General features: G+C 35.6%; 2 protein-coding genes across 2 annotated transcripts; one reads left to right on the plus strand and one right to left on the minus strand.

Moving 5' to 3' along the window:
* The first annotated feature begins 1,665 nt into the window (after nucleotides 1-1,665).
* On the plus strand, nucleotides 1,666-3,896 carry LOC130983144 (uncharacterized). Its single transcript, XM_057907329.1, has 3 exons — nucleotides 1,666-2,033; nucleotides 2,557-2,699; nucleotides 3,390-3,896. Exons 1-3 carry the CDS (start codon nucleotides 1,718-1,720, stop codon nucleotides 3,522-3,524), a joined length of 594 nt encoding a protein of 197 aa, XP_057763312.1. The 5' UTR covers nucleotides 1,666-1,717; the 3' UTR covers nucleotides 3,525-3,896.
* Nucleotides 3,897-4,544: 648 nt separating this feature from the next.
* LOC130978947 (succinate dehydrogenase subunit 7B, mitochondrial-like) lies at nucleotides 4,545-12,413 on the minus strand. Its single transcript, XM_057902282.1, has 4 exons — nucleotides 12,158-12,413; nucleotides 11,978-12,046; nucleotides 11,236-11,338; nucleotides 4,545-4,931 (listed from the first exon to the last, which is right to left on the minus strand). Exons 1-4 carry the CDS (start codon nucleotides 12,212-12,214, stop codon nucleotides 4,873-4,875), a joined length of 288 nt encoding a protein of 95 aa, XP_057758265.1. The 5' UTR covers nucleotides 12,215-12,413; the 3' UTR covers nucleotides 4,545-4,872.
* Between the last annotated feature and the right edge of the window lie 4,276 nt (nucleotides 12,414-16,689).

Raw genomic sequence — 16,689 nt, forward strand, 5'->3', positions numbered from 1 at the left:
ATAATAAACAAAGTTGACTAATATTTTAAAAAATTAAAGATCAAGTTGTAATATTACCCAATAAATATTCATTGAAATATTTTGAAGTAGGGGAGAGCAAAAGAACTTCACATAGGAGATTATCTTTTCAGAACCTTAAAAAAAAAAAAAAAAAAAAAAAAAAAAAAAAAAAAAAAACTGAAATTCGAGTAAATTTTATATTAAAGTTTTCTTTGAATTTTGTTCTTTCAATTTTAAGTTTTAAACTTAAAACACCAGTTAATTAAGACATTAAGTTACTAACTAACCTATTTGACCAATCTTACAATTTATCTAGTCTTTGTCATAGAAAAATGATATGTTGGTCATCTTAAATTTTTTGTCCATAGAGAGGTGTGAGGTAGTTGGGGTGATCAAATCCATGTAGTAGCACGTGAATATGAGGTATGAATGCCATTTACCCAATGCTTGAGGGAATTGTATTGAGTAATTGAGTTAGTGAGGGACAGAAAGTGTAATTCAACTATGTTGCCACACACTTGAGAACATCATTTAAAAAAACGAATTGAAATTATTAATTTCTCCATCCAATCACTTACTGCCACGTCAATCCTTGTTAGCTGTGGGAAAAATTAAGAACAACAAATTCAATAGTGTTTTTGAAATTTTAAATATGACGTATATATAAAATAAAACAGTAACAATTTTTACATAAAAATTATTATAAAATGATATGGATTTCACTAGTTTATTGTGTTAGCAATAGGAAATTTTAAGAACGATTCTAATAAAATATTTTTGGAGTTTTAAATTTGATATATATATAAAGTGAAATTATTTTAATTTTTATTTTACGTTAAAGATTATTGATAAAATTTTTACAGATAATTTCATTTTGATGAAGAACTAATTAAATTTTATCTCTTTGTATAAAGTTTAAAATAAATTGAAACTAAATATTAAAATGATAAATTTTACATTTAGTCTTAAATCAATATTTACGATACACGATTTGACAAATGCTGATGTGATTTTTGTATGATCTAAAATGAAATTAAACTTAAAGTGAGCACTAGAGATGTTCTAAATTTTGGACAATTCTATGATAAAAAAAAAAAAATTGTGTAGAGAGAATGAAAATGAGTGTATAATCTATTTTTTAAAATTAATAAAAATAAAATGATACATTTTTTAAAATAAGTATCTAATTATTTATGAAAGAGAATCTTCATCTCTTCACCATTTTTTCTTTTCATCTTAACATGCACCCTAGAATTTTATTTAACAATTCACTTAGTAGATTCTCTTATTGAAAATACATTAAATACATAAAAGTTTTTTAGAATTTTTGCTATTCGTATCTCTTTAACAAGTGTACTTTGATATTTTTAACTAATAAATCTTACATTTAATCATATATCAAAGATTAAAAAAATTTAATGCTAAATTAATTAAAAACTTTAAATATAATTTGAAGTTAATATTGTTCTCAAATGCATATTCCTTTCCGAAAGTGACTCATATTAAATAAAAATAATAATAATAAAACTAAGAATACTAAATAATATTTGAAAAAAGAAGATGTATATGAAACATATTTCATTAACTATTGCCTTAACTTGCAGATGCAAATATAAATAGTCCTTCCAATAAGTGTCTTGTATTCAACAATCCAGTTGAGTTGAACCTAATAGGCCTAGTGCATTTTCCTCTTCTTGGTATAACTTCTTTTTCATTAATGGGGAATTGCCAAGCCATTGATAAAGCAACACTAGTGATACAACACCAAAGTGGGAAAATAGAAAGGTTTTATTCTTCTGTTAGTGCCACTCATGTTATGAAAACAAACCCTGGTCATTATGTTGCCCTTGTTGTCTCCACCACCTTGTGTGCAACAACAACAACAACCAAGGTCACTGACAAGAGTAGCAACAACAACAACAAAAATGTTCACAATAATAATAACAACCAAATTCGTGTAACTTGCATCAAGCTTCTCAAGCCCACAGATATGCTCCTTCTTGGCAATGTTTATAGGCTTGTTACTACTCAAGGTTAGATGCTATTCCTCTTCTCAATTTTTTCATTATTGAATTTTGCAACTTGTTAGAATATATTAAGATTAATTAGCATTGATTAGAATTATTTAGCATGAATATTTGTTATAAGATATTACTTTTTTATTATTTCGATTCTCTTAGCACCTATAAATATCGTTCTATATTGTATTATTATATACAATTCGAATATAGACAAATCTTTTTTTTACTGTTCTCTCCTACCCTTTCTAACACAACTAATCCCATTTGAACCGCTTATAAAATTTTTTTATGATAAATATTAAGTCTTCCTCAGAGAAATTATTTATTCTTTAATGTCCATTCTAAGTTTAGGATCATATTATTTTTTGTTTCATTTGGTATTTGGGAGAATTTGTATGAAAATGTCTAAGATATCCATGATAAATATTAGTTATTTTAGTTGTTTAATGCTAGTGATTTTAATTTCAGAATTTCTTTTTAAAGTCCTTACTATGCTTATTCCAAATTTGATGCACTAAGTGCTTGTTGGATGCAGAGGTTATGAAGGGGCTAAGAGAAAGGAAGCACACAAAGAAGAAAAACAAGTCTGAATCAGCCCAGAAATTAGGTTGTGTTAGGAAAAAGAATAGGTTGGAAATGGAGAAAGCAGCAAGAATGTTTGACCCGGAAGACATTCAGGTAAGTCTCAAACTCTCAACCAAAAATTATATATTTTTTTTTCTTCCTTTTATCATTGTTCTTTTAATTCTTAACTTTCAAGTAATATTAGTTTGGTGCTTGATGTAATTTTTTTCTGCATATTCATGCCAATCAACCTTTCAAGTATGAAGAAGAATCACTTTTTATAAACAGTGATTCAAATTTATTCAAAAGGAATATCGTCGCACCCTAAAAAAAAAGTATAATGTCCAATAAAATTGTCCTAAATGAAAGAAGGGAAATGACGGTTTTATTCTCATTTTTTAATCACTCTTTATATGATTTTTTTTTATTGTATCTTTGTATGAATTCGTAGAAAAAAAGAGTGACTATCAAAATAGGAATGGCATTATCATGTTCTACAAAAGAATTACATTCATTATTTTGGAGTGTTATTGGAACTAAAATTTTTTTAGTGTTAAATTTTGATTTTATTCAAATGTTATGAATGCTATGTACGGATATATACTATTAAGGCTTGATTTATTAGTTTCTTCAGGGTAATTGATATGTTCTTAGTAATAATCTTCCCTTCACATTGGAATGAGACATCTACATAAAAAATCGTAGATGACAAAAATCAAACAAATATTGGTAGTGAAAAATTATTGCAAGAAATTAGACATGATATATAAACTAATAAACTTCAGTTATATTTATTGTTTTCAGGGTACAGAACCTAAAATACATGGACCCAGGACAACAATCTCAAGTAATAATAATAATGGTGGTGGTGCCAGTGCCACAGCTAAGACAAGATTTTGGCAACCCTCTTTACAAAGTATTTCAGAAGTTGCCAGCTGATATGTGCCTTTCATTTTGCCCCACATAATAAGGTGTGAGGACAGTTGAGCAATTTTTTTTGAAAGAAAGAGTTCAACGCAATAAAGTAAAGTTTATTTACAAGAGCTAAAAATAACAACAGCCAGTTGAGCAATTAGTATAAGGGAAAAAAAAGAACTACATGATATATATTATATATATGGTAAAATTCTGCTTCAGGGATGCTAGAAATAATTTAGTACAAAGGAAAAGAGATACAAATAAAGAAATAGAAATAGACATTCTGTCTTTGTTGTAAAACAGAAAGAAATTTGTATCTCTATTTACAAATACCACTGTTTATTACTTTTGTGTCGGTAACAGAATCTAAACTCTGCCTACGAAATCATACAAGTGTTTGCTTCGGCCATGATTGTGTATAGTAAAGTTTGACGGGTATCCAATATCCATGAATGTTACTATTCTCTAATTAAATCAAGTTCTACCGTTACAAATTCTTAGAGATGTCTACTTTATCTTAGGATCCATTTTAAGAGAATATGATCGAAAAAGTCCTACTGAAAAAGAGGAAAACTATTCCACTACACCAAATGTGCATTTATATTATGTCTAAATAATTCTAAGATGGTCTAAAATATGACCCAAAAAAAAAAAAGTAAAGTTTTTCTTACCGAACCAAATGGATGAAATAAAAAAAATATCCTAACGAGTTGAATTTCTCTTTAAGTAGGAACTAAATTAGTAGAAATAGATTGGTTGAATTTGAAGTATAGAAAATGTCATCTAATTAGAAATAAACTAAACTAGATATGTTTTCACTAATATCACATGTCATAAACCCAAAAGAATTATCATCTTCACCTCCCAGTGTCTTCTACCCTAGACTCATCTTTCCCAAATGGCATTGCAGTTTGCAGAAAATACATCCTCTATACCTCCATTTACCTCCAAGCGCGGAAAGATTAAATTCAAAAAGTAGAAAATAAAAAATATTAAAAATAAAAATAAAAAATAAAAACACAAACCAAACAAACCCTTAAATACTCTTTAAAACTAATCTCTCTTAATTACTCCATCAAAACACATTCTAAGAACAATTTTGTGCTTGCCACTATTCAACATTCTTAACTATCCCTATGTCGAGACTCTCGACTTTAGATACATTAAATTCAAGTTCATCAGAAAGTTTTAAATCTTGAACGATGAAGAAACTACTATTGATGCACAAGCATTTTGGGTTCAAATACATTTCTGCTTATTTCAACACGGCCAGGAATATAACCCAAGTTGTTATTACCATAGAAAAACATTAAAATGGAACAGAAGCTAGCGTCCAACAATATTCACTTCATTCTGCAATTCTGGAATGTTACTGTTTCCGAGCTGCTTCTCTCATAGCTGCCTTGACATATATTTCATAGCAGCATCCTGAAACATCATAAAAAGAATGCAAGACATCGAAAATATGTCGGTATGAGGGGAAGAAATTCAACGGAATTTGGATTGTCACTAACGATATTATCTGATATCTACTTGAGAAAATATTTCAAAGACATCACAAAAGGTATTCATGAATTTGAAACTAAACAATTTAAGAGATTCAACTATATGAGGGGAAAAAATTCAACGGAATTTGGATTGTCATTAATGATATTATCTGATATCTACTTGAGAAATTATTTCAAAGACATCATAAAAGGTATTCATGAATTTGAAACTAAACAATTTAAGAGATTCAACTACAAGCTAAATATTTTCAAAATCTTTGGCTTTCGAAGCATCTTAACAACCAGAAAAATGCTGCTGGAGGTTTTGTCTCAAGTAACTATAAGAATAGGTCTTAAAGGCCAGAGAGATGCAACTTCACAAGTTCAAATAAAGTTAACTAGACTTCAAAGACTAGATAAGAGATGCTAAGATAGCTGAACATTTCTAGTATGAAAAAGCTAAGTGACTGTTGTTATTATCAAAGATTATAAGAATCGAAGAATGTAGAAACACACACATATTGCATAGTGAGTAAGACCTACCATCTTAATAACAAACAGACCTCAGAGAAATGACTATATGGAAATGCCCCAGACCACAAGGAAAAATAGAATAACATCTAAATTTTAGTGGCATTATTTATTGGACATTCCTTGATAGTATATGATAGAGAGGCGCCTACTACTAACAGATTTGGACTGTGTTACAAAAGGAGAGATAAATAGAGGTCATGTAGAAGTGTTTTAGGAGTTGTTAGGATATCTAGCTGGCTGATAGGTTGTTATAAATAGCTAGGATATAGTAGTTTAGGGAGGATAGTTTTTCTGTTGTGAATTCTGTTAGAAATTGGAGAGGATCTCTCTCTCTCTCTGAGCTGGTAGTTCCAGCTGTGTAGAACCTTCTAGGGAGAGCTAATTGGCCATCCCGGTATATCAATAAAGCTTGATCATTCTGCTACAACTGGTCCTATCAACTGGTATCAAGAGCTTGAGGATCCGGACGCTGAATGGTGCAATCGAGATCGAGGAAAATGGAGTCACGATTTGACACGATTGAATCGCACATGGAAGAGATGTTCCGATCGATGCAGGAGACGCTACAGCGCTTCGATTCTTGAATAGATGCGTTCGAAAATCGCGTGCCTAATCGGAATGAGCGTGGTTCACCGGGATCGCACCTGGCCGCAGGCTCATCGGCCGGAAGCCGCGGCGCGCCGGAGCCGGAGCAATGGCGAAAGCTAGAACTTCCGATCTTCCGCGGAGACGACGCGGTGGTTTGGGTTGAACGCATGGAGCAATTCTTCTTGCTACGCACAGTGCCAGAGGAGGAATGGCTCACGGTCGCCACCTTTGCAATGGAAGGAAGGGCATTCACGTGGTTCAGGTGGTGGGAGGCGACGGCGCCGGTGCTGCAGTGGCGGTTTTTCAGTGCGGCGCTGCTGCGGCATTTTCAACTGGAACGGCTACAGAGCCCGTATCAAGTGCTGCTGAAGCTGAAACAGACGAACTCAGTGCGGGACTATGTTGACCAGTTCGTGCTTCACGCGCGGCCCCTCCGTGGAATTGCACCAGAATTGCTGATGGATCTCTTCTTGAATGGGCTGAAACCAGAAGTAGGAGAAGAATGTAAATTGTTCCCATACCAGTCAGTGGACGAGTTAATGGAACTGGCACAGAAGGTCGAAAACCGCAATGCTGCATTGCGAGGGGCATCGGGACGCGGTAAATCACTGGCTCCCAACTTCGCCGTTGCCAATTCAACCGCCACCAAAGCGGTGCATCCCGCTACAGCGTCCACCTCTGCAGCAAGCAACAGCGTGGAGTCGACGATAGACCCCCTTGCGACGGCGCGGATTGAGACATCTCAGCAACGAGGAATATAGAGCTAAGCGGGCCAAGGGGGAATGCTTCCTCTGTGACGAACCATACACTGCAGATCACAATTGCAAGAATAGAGAGTTCAAGCTTTTAATCATGGAGCCAGACTTTGAAGCGGATTGGTTACAGCATGAGGCAGTTCCGGAAACAGGGGAACAGGGACAATTGGAGCTCAAGTTCATGAGCTTGAGTGGACATCACAAGTCAATCAAAGCCTGGGCAGAGGTAAATGGCCGCCGTGTACGCGTTCTCATAGATTGTGGAGCTTCGGACAACTTCGCGACACCAGAGATTATCACCGAGTTGGACCTGAGAATTGACAACACCCCTAAGTTCCAGGTCAGGGTAGCGGACAGTACCAATACAGAGGGACAGGGAAAGTGTTTGGGTGTCACACTCCAATTCAAGGAAGTGGCAATCAAGGAAGACTTCTTCATCTTCCGCTTGCGTGGCTAGATAAGTTGGGAGACGTTCTCGCAAACTGCAAAAAATCACGCCTTCGATTTTGGAATGGGGACAACATGGTTACATTGCAGGGGGACCCGGAGCTGTGCTATGGAGGTATGCACCTTCAATTTGCAGTTTTGTCCATTCAACAAGGGGGAGAAGGATTTATGGTCCAGCTGTGGCCCATGACTTTGCAAGCGGCTATGGTATCACAGGTGCCGCAGGCAATCGAATCAGTGTTAGCGTCTCATGCTAAGGTGTTTCAGGCATTACCGGGGCTGCCACCACATCGTTACCATGATCATGCCATTCCACTAATAGAAGGAGCTTCAGTTCCGAATATAAGACCTTATCGTTACCCGCACCATCAGAAAGCAGTAATTGAACTAATGGTACGTGAAGTGCTGGCCTCAGGGATAATTCGGCCAAGCTCCAGTCCCTATGCGAGTCTGATATTGTTGGTGAAGAAAAAGGACGGCAGCTGGAGATTCTGTGTCGATTATAGGGCGTTAAATGGTATTACGGTGCCGGATAAATTTCCTATTCCCGTCATTGATGAGCTACTCGATGAATTGGCGGGAGCTGCAGTTTTCTCTAAGCTGGATTTAAAATTGGGGTACCACCAAATTCGGATGAGGGACCAAGACATCCACAAGACCGCCTTCCGCACTCATGAGGGCCATTATGAGTTTCTAGTCATGCCCTTTGGCTTGACCAACGCCCCTAGCTCCTTCCAAGCCTTGATGAATGGCATTCTTAAGCCTCTTTTGCGGAAATTTGTCCTAGTTTTTTTTTATGATATCCTCATCTACAGTTAGGATATGGCTAGCCATGCCCTTCATCTCCAACAAGTTTTCCAGATTTTAGTGGAGAACCAGCTGGTGTTGAATGAGAAGAAATGCACATTCGCAATAAGCTCGGTGGAGTACTTGGGCCACATTATCTCGGCACAAGGGGTCTCGGCGGATCCTAACAAAACCACAGCGATGCTAGAGTGGCCGGTGCCTACGGACCAGCGAGCTTTACGGGGATTCTTGGGCCTTACCGGCTACTATAGGCGGTTTGTGCAAGGATATGGGGTAATCGCCAAGCAGTTAACGGAGCTGACAAAGCGAAATGCGTTTGAATGGAATGACAAGGCACAGGAAGCTTTCGAGAGATTGAAGAGGCTGATGGCAGACCTACCGACTCTAGCAGTTCCGGATTTCAATCAAGACTTTGTTTTGGAAACAGATGCATCGAGTGAGGGGTTGGGTGCGGTGCTGTCCTAGCAAGGCAGACCAATAGCATTCCTAAGCCAAGCACTATATCCAAGGGCCCGACAAAAATCTGCATATGAGAGGGAGTTGATGGCCATTGTCTTCGCTGTCCAAAAGTGGCGGCATTACTTGTTGGGTCGCCATTTTATTGTTCTCACAGATCAGCGAAGTCTGAAGTTCCTCACGGACCAGCGACTTATAGACCCAACTTACTTGAAGTGGACCACTAAATTGTTAGGCTTGGATTTTGAGATCCGATACCGGCCAGGCCTTGAGAATAAGGCAGCAGATGCGTTGTCACGGCAAATGATGGCAAGGGCGATTTCAGTAGTACATATGAACCTCTAGGAAACGGTGGAAGAGGAGGTGGCTCATGACCAAGAGCTACAAAAGATTGTGGTCGCCTTGCAGCAGGGGCGGAATGACTATCTGGGGTATTCCCTACACAAGGGTCAGCTGTTTTATCAAGGGAGAGCAGTGTTGCCTGCAAATTCTTCTCAGATCCCACTTTTGCTGGCTGAGTCCCATGACAGCAGAGCGGGTGGACATTCAGGCTTCTTTCGAACCTATAAGCAGCTGGCAGCAGCGGTTCATTGGCGCGGCATGAGGCAACGGATCAGGGATTATGTTGCGGGCTGCCACACTTGCCAGCAAAACAAGCATGCAGCGATGAAACCAGCGGGGCTGTTGCAGCCACTACCAGTCCCGGAGCGAGTTTGGGAGCACGTTACAATGGATTTTGTGGCGGCATTGCCAAAATCCAAAGGCATGGACACTATCCTAGTAGTGGTCGATCAGTTAACTAAATATGCTCACTTTATCCCCCTTAGCTCATCCATTTTCAGCCAAGGAGGTGGCACTAGCCTTTATTAAAGAGGTAGTTAAACTGCATGGGTTCCCCAAGTCAATCATATCGGATAGGGATAGGGTGTTCATGAGTAAGTTTTGGTCCGAACTGTTCCAAGTAGCAGGGACAAAATTGAAGTACAGCACGACATTTCATCTGCAAACCGATGGCCAAACCGAGGTGGTGAATCGCTGGTTGGAGACTTATTTGCGGTGCTTTGCGGGGGGCTACCCAAAGAAATGGTTGGAGTGGCTACCATGGGCTGAGTTTTGGTTTAATACCTCCTACAATGCCTTAGCCCAAACAACTCCATTTCAAGCACTTTATGGGGTGTCGGCACCTATTCTTTTCCGGGGAGAGACATTTCCATCACATGTCGAGGAGGTGGCAGCATTGACTGCAGCTAGGGATGCGGTGTTGGCAGAGTTGAAGATGCACTTGGTGCAGGCTCAGCAGCGGATGAAACAAGCAGCGGATAGACATCGAAGGGATATCGAGTTCAAGCCAGGTGGGTGGGTTTATTTGAAAATGCAACCTTATCGGATGCGGACACTGGCGCGGAGGGTCAATGAAAAGCTAAGCCCTCGGTACTATGGACCGTTTGAAGTGGTTGAGAGGATAGGGGCAGTGGCATACAGGTTAGCCATGCCTCAAGGGTGCAGACTTCACCCGATCTTCCATGTTAGCAAGTTGAAAAAAGGCTGTCCCGCCGCAGCAGCAGGTACAGACGCTTCCACCAGGGCTGGCTGAGGACGGTGAGCTGGTGATGCAGCCATCCCAGATTGTGGCATCGCGAACCGCAGAGGATGGGGCCTTGGAGTATTTGGTGCGATGCGCAGGCCTATCTCCTTGTGAGGACAGCTGGGAGCGAGCAGCGACACTGCGGGCCACCTTTCCGGAGCTCCACCTTGAGGACAAGGTGGTTGTCCGAGAGGGGAGTATTGATAGAGAGGCGCCTACTACTAACAGGTTTGGACTGTGTTACAAAAGGAGAGGTAAGTAGAGGTCATGGAGAAGTGTTTTAGGAGTTGTTAGGATATCCAGCTGGCTGATAGGTTGTTATAAATAGCTAGGATATAGTAGTTTAGGGAGGATAGTTTTTCTGGTGTGAATTCTGTTAGAAATTGGAGAGGATCTCTCTCTCTCTCTGAGCTGGTAGTTCCAGCTGTGTAGAACCTTCTAGGGAGAGCTAATTGGCCATCCCAGTATATCAATAAAGCTTGATCATTCTGCTACAACTGGTCCTATCAGTATATTTTTCTCTTCTAACTTCGAAATGTGAATGCAAATTTGAGGATTCTCAGAAAGGTGCTAAAGAACCCTGGAAATTAAGATTTTGTGTCTGATGAATCAAATACAATGAGGAGAGTTAGATCCCTCAACTCTATAAAACAATAAAACTACAAAAATGATTCTCTAGCTAACTAATCCTATGTTCTGCTATGTATCCCAACCACCCAGCAACAGACTTTCCCTCCCAAATTCTGCCCTTCCCTTTATTCTTATTCTGCCTATTAACTATTTCATAACGTGGGACTCCGATAACAATGATATATGGAGTTGGCAGAGCTCGTAAAAATGACAACAACAAAGCCTTTTCTCACTATACAGGGTGAAAGCTAGGCTCATAAGCAACCATAAAATTTTCAACATATCGACAATGCATTTTAAGCCTTAAGAGAGAACAAAGCATCCATGATGGTTCAATTAGTCAAAATCAAGGACATCAGGAAAAAAATGTGTTATTTTACTTCCACTCACAAATCAAAACAAAAACAGGAAAAAGAAAAAAGAAAAAATAAAATACGACATACCTGCAACGACAACAATTGTTAGAATATCGCCAACCTTTTTGAGCTTCTTCACACTCTGCTTATATGACTTAAATGGCTTCAAAGCTGCATCTTCAGCCAAGAGCTGCAACAATTGAGTGCCATAACTATAAGCAAACATTAAAAAACAAAATTAAAAAAAAAATCATAAAAAACGACGACTACCAAACCAAGGAAAATAAAGTTATCAGAAAGATCAGTGCATTCTCTAATATAGTCATAAAACTTTTATGGGGATTCCATCAGTACTCCTATCAAATTGGGGGTTCATACCCTTATATTGTGTGTCCAAGAAGTTGCCACTGGTTTTATTAACTAAAATGATTAAATTTTTAAATTTGTGATAAAATCTCAACCATTGATTAGATAAGAGGTACCGAAACCCTAGTTTTATACATGAGCATTGCGCAGCAATACAAGTACCCTAAGTCCCTAACCCTAACCTTATTCATTGAACCATTGGATTCAGGAGAACATTCCACACTTGGCTTTAATTCAGCCCAATAGCTTACTATATATTCAATTAATGAAACATTCGAGGGTAAATAGAAAACATTTCATTGATCAACATCGTTCAGTAATGAGGGAAAAGAAAGAAGAAACAATTAATGAGTAAATCGAAGTAACTATAGATAAGTGAAATACATTACCTCAATTATTTGAAACCAGTACAATTTTCAAACATAAATAGAATAAGCAGAAAAACAGAGGGTCAAAAGCTTACCGCTTTTTCACGAGGTCCAGGTTCGATATGGTATTGACGGCGCGAGAGTGAAAGCAGATCTTGGGCTTTCTGCCCTCTCAAAAATGAAAACGAAAAATCATAATCAGAAAGAAAATGATATTTTATATTAAATATTAATGAAAAAGAAAAGAAAAGAAAGAAAGAGGGGATTTGAGAAACCTGGGAGTGAGATCGGAAGTGGGAAGCAATGGTGGTTTTGTTAAGGAGGAAGCCCATTTGGTTGTGTTGGTCAAAGTTCAGAGTTCTGAGAAGATAGAACCGAGAGAGCTGAGTGAAAGTCGAAAGGAATCTTATATATTTTGTTAAGGGAGCAAGAACGCCGGCGGCGACGTACGTCGGACAACCACGGAAGATGGGCGACGAACTGGAGCTGGCGATGCGACAGGAAGAAGTTGGCGAATGAGCAGAGGCTTCAAATTCCTGTTTTTTGTTCTTTTTTTTTATTTTTAACCCCAAAACGACACTGTTTGAGGCAGTGAGTGAAAACCGGACAATTTCGGTTCGGTCCAATTAGCCGGTTTATTTCAATTTCTTTTCATATTTTAAATATGTTTATGACATATAGACACATAAAATATGAATTCACTAATTTAAAATATTTGTTAAACACAAAGATATGATATATATAAAAAAATATAAAGAATGTTGTCGATAAATTATACTCATATCTTGATAATTTTTTATCAATATACAAGTAAATATCTTAATGTATTTTTTATTTATATAAAATATTTTAGATATTTTTGTATTAATAATTAATAATACATATTATTTTTAAATTTATTTAAAAATAGGGTCCAATAATAAAATTAAATGCGTAAACACATAATGATTAAAAAAACATTAACTAAAAATTTAAATGAAGTCAGAATATTATAATTATTACCAGATTAATACTTGAGAAAAAAAATATATCTACCTCCATGTAAAAGAAATCTTTCATTAGTTATTGACTTATTGGTCTGTGCTGCAAGCAGACCCACAATAACGTCACAATTCAACAAATTGAAACGTATTTATTTATTAAAAAAAATTTTAAATATACGGTAAAATTTAATCACTAAAATTAATCACTATTATATAATATATATTTAAATATAAAATACGCATCAATAAAAATGAGTTAAACAATATATATATTTATATACGTATATATAATAATTAATTTTAATATATAAATAATATTTTTAATATAAAAAATGAATTCAAATCTTAACTTTGTCTTTTTTTATAGATAATTTGTATTAGTCCCGTCTCAAATAGAAGAGTAAAGTTTTTTTATTCATGATTAATTCCTTTTGACATTATCATCTAGAACTAACTATAAATTACAAGTTTTGTGAAACACAACTAACACATTACAAAGTCTCAAACACCAAAATATACAATAAAAAATCTATATACAAATTAAATCAATCATCTCACACATTATTCTTAGGATAATGCTCAAAGCGTTTTAACTTTTAACAATAATTTCCACATGAAAATAAAAGAATAAGTAATTAATTCACATGATTAATAATGCTCTAAAATTGAGTAATCTCGACAATAAGGTATTTTCAACTTCAATTTTTTAATAATTCGATCCAATTAAATAGGAAAATAAATTAAGAGTTATATTCTATTTAAAATAGTGTTAAAACTACTTAAGTGTTGTGATAAGAATCATTGTAAATGTCTATTTATTATGGGCGGGTTCATACTTTCTCAAAACTGATTACATTAAAAAAAGTTTGAAAGTGTAGAAACTTCACTTCTATAAATAGTGAAATGTAATTGTACATTCGTACACAAAAACAGCTTAAAATAAGCATTTTTCTCTCTTTTCTTTTCATATTCTACTAACACAATATTAATATATTATAATAACATTGGTGAATATTAATATTAGTGTCTTCTATTTATACTTTGTTATTTTTATTTTATTATATCTTCCTCATTTATTTATTTTACAATACGTTATTAGCACGAGACTCTGATCAAATTTTAGGAAGATTCAGGTAACAAATTTTCATTATGTCGAAACTCTCTCATCTTGAATTTAATGTTTTTGATATATCTGAAAACAACTATTTATCATAGATACTAGATGCTGAAATCCATCTTAATTCAATGGATCTTGGAGATATCATTAAGGTTGAAAATAATGTATCGCAGAAGGATAAAGCCAAGGCCATGATTTTCCTTCGTCGTCATCTTGACGAAGGATTGAAAAATGAATATCTCACATTAAAAGATCCTGCAGATTTGTTGAAAGACCTTGAAGAAAGGTATAATCATCAAAAGACAGTGATACTTCCTCAAACCCGATATGAATAGACGTACTTGCGTCTGTAGGATTTTAAATATGTAAATGAATATAATTCTGCAATGTTTCGAATCACCTCACGAATGAAATTATGTGGAAAAAAGATAACTGATAATTATATGTTGGAGAAGACTTTCTCAACCTTCCATACCTCGAATGTGTTCCTGCAGCAGCAGTATCAAGAAAAAGGATTTAAAAAATTTTCTGAGCTAATTTCTTACCTTCTTGTTGCTGAACGTAACAATGAGTTACTCTTAAAAAATCATAAAGCGTGTCCAGTTGGCACCCCCAGTTGGCACCGTCCTATTTCCTGAAACAAATACGGTAAATCATTACCCCAAAAGAGGTAAATGGCAAGGTTTTAGTGACAAGAACAATTATGGAAGAAAAAGGAATTATGTTCACAAGAAAGGATCTCACCAGAAGTGGGATAAAGAAAGAAACTCTGGGCAAAATAAACCAGCAGAGGATAAGTGTTTCTGTTGTGGTGGAAAGGGCCATTGGTCGCGTACCTGTCATACCCCAAGGCACCTAGTCGATCTTTATCAAGCATCTTTGAAACAGGATGACAAAGAAAAGGAAACAAATTTTGTTTCAAATGATGTTGAAAATTTCACCACTCATTATGATGTATTTGATTTCTTTGACGATTCTGAAAGAAATATTGGTCATTTGATCAATGATAGAATAGTTTAATATGTGAGATTGTTAAGTATTCATGTAAATAAATAATGTAAGAAACTTATTGTTAAGTTTTACTTTCTATGTATTTAAGTTTCAAATATGATGTATATAAATAATAAAATATTAATTTTTATGTTTAAGAATTTTGAAATAATTAAATGTGTTAAGTTTTAAAAAAAAAAAAAAAAATAATAATAATAATAATAATAATAAAATTTTAGTATATGATATTATGTACAATATTTCTTAGAAAAATAATTCTAATAAAGAATTTAATTTGATTGTGCATATATTACTACTCATTTTATTATTATTTATCTTTGAAGAAAATAGCAAGGATATATAATGAAGATGTATGCCTTGCGGATAGTGCAAGTTCGCACACTATTTTTAAAAGCGATATATATTTTACCCATCTTGTGCCAAAAGAAGAATATGTTAATACTATTATTGGCTCAAGCAATGTGATAGAAGGCTCCAGAAGAGCTATAACTTTGTTTTCCGAAGGAACAAAATTCATAATAAATAATGCACTATTGTCTACGAAGTCTATAAGAAACTTGTTGAGTTTCAAAGATATTCGCCGAAATAGATATCATATTGAGACAATGAATGAGGAAAATCATGAGTACTTATGTATCACAACTCATGATTTAAATAAAAAGGTTATATTAGAAAAGCTACCCTTACTTTCATCTGGGTTATACTATACCAAGATTAGTGCAATTGAATCACATGCCACTAGAAACTAAAAGTTTACTAGCCCAAATGACTTCATAACTTGGCATGATAGATTGGGTCATCCAAGAATAACCATGATGCAGAGAATTATTGAAAACTCGCATGAACATTCACTAAAGAACCAGAAGATTCTTAAAACTAGTGAATTTTGTTGTGCTGCATGTTCTCAGAAAAAGTTAATTTTAAGGCCATCACCAATAAAAATTAGATTTGAGTCTCCTGAATTCTTAGAAAGGATTCGAGAAGATATATGTGGACCTATTCATCTACCATGCGGATCTTTTAGATATTTTATGGTCCTAATAGACACATTTTTGAGATGGTCACATGTGTGCTTATTATCTTCTCGCAACCTGGCGTTTGCGATATTACTTACTCAAATTATTCGATTAAAAATACAATTTTCAGAAAATCCAATCAAAGTAATTCGTCTTGATAATGCTCGTAAATTTACTTTCCAAGCTTTTGATGCTTATTGTATAGCTAATGGAATAAGTGTTGAACATCTAGTAGCTCATGTTCACACACAAAATAGGTTAGCAGAATCACTTATTAAACGCCTCTAGTTAATTGCTAGACCCTTACTTATGAGAACAAATCTCCCAACTTCGGTTCGGAGACATGCTATTTTACATGCTGCAGCACTTATTCGTTTGAGGCCAACGAGTTACCATCAATTCTCTCCTATGCAATTAGCTTTTGGCCAGCAGCCAAATGTTTTTCATTTAATAATATTCGGGTGTGCGATATATGTTCCCATTGCACCACCTTCTCGCACCAAAATGGGACCTCAAAGAAAATTGGAGATATATGTTGGATATGATTCTCCCTCTATAGTAAGGTATCTTGAGATACAAAGTGGGAATGTATTTAAAGCCTGATTTGCGGATTGTCAATTTGATGAATCAAAATTTCCTACATTAGGGGGAGAGAATAAGCTTCCTGAAAAGGAACTTAA

Source organism: Arachis stenosperma, chromosome 5 (assembly GCF_014773155.1).
Source record: "Arachis stenosperma cultivar V10309 chromosome 5, arast.V10309.gnm1.PFL2, whole genome shotgun sequence".
Taxonomy (NCBI): domain Eukaryota; kingdom Viridiplantae; phylum Streptophyta; class Magnoliopsida; order Fabales; family Fabaceae; genus Arachis; species Arachis stenosperma.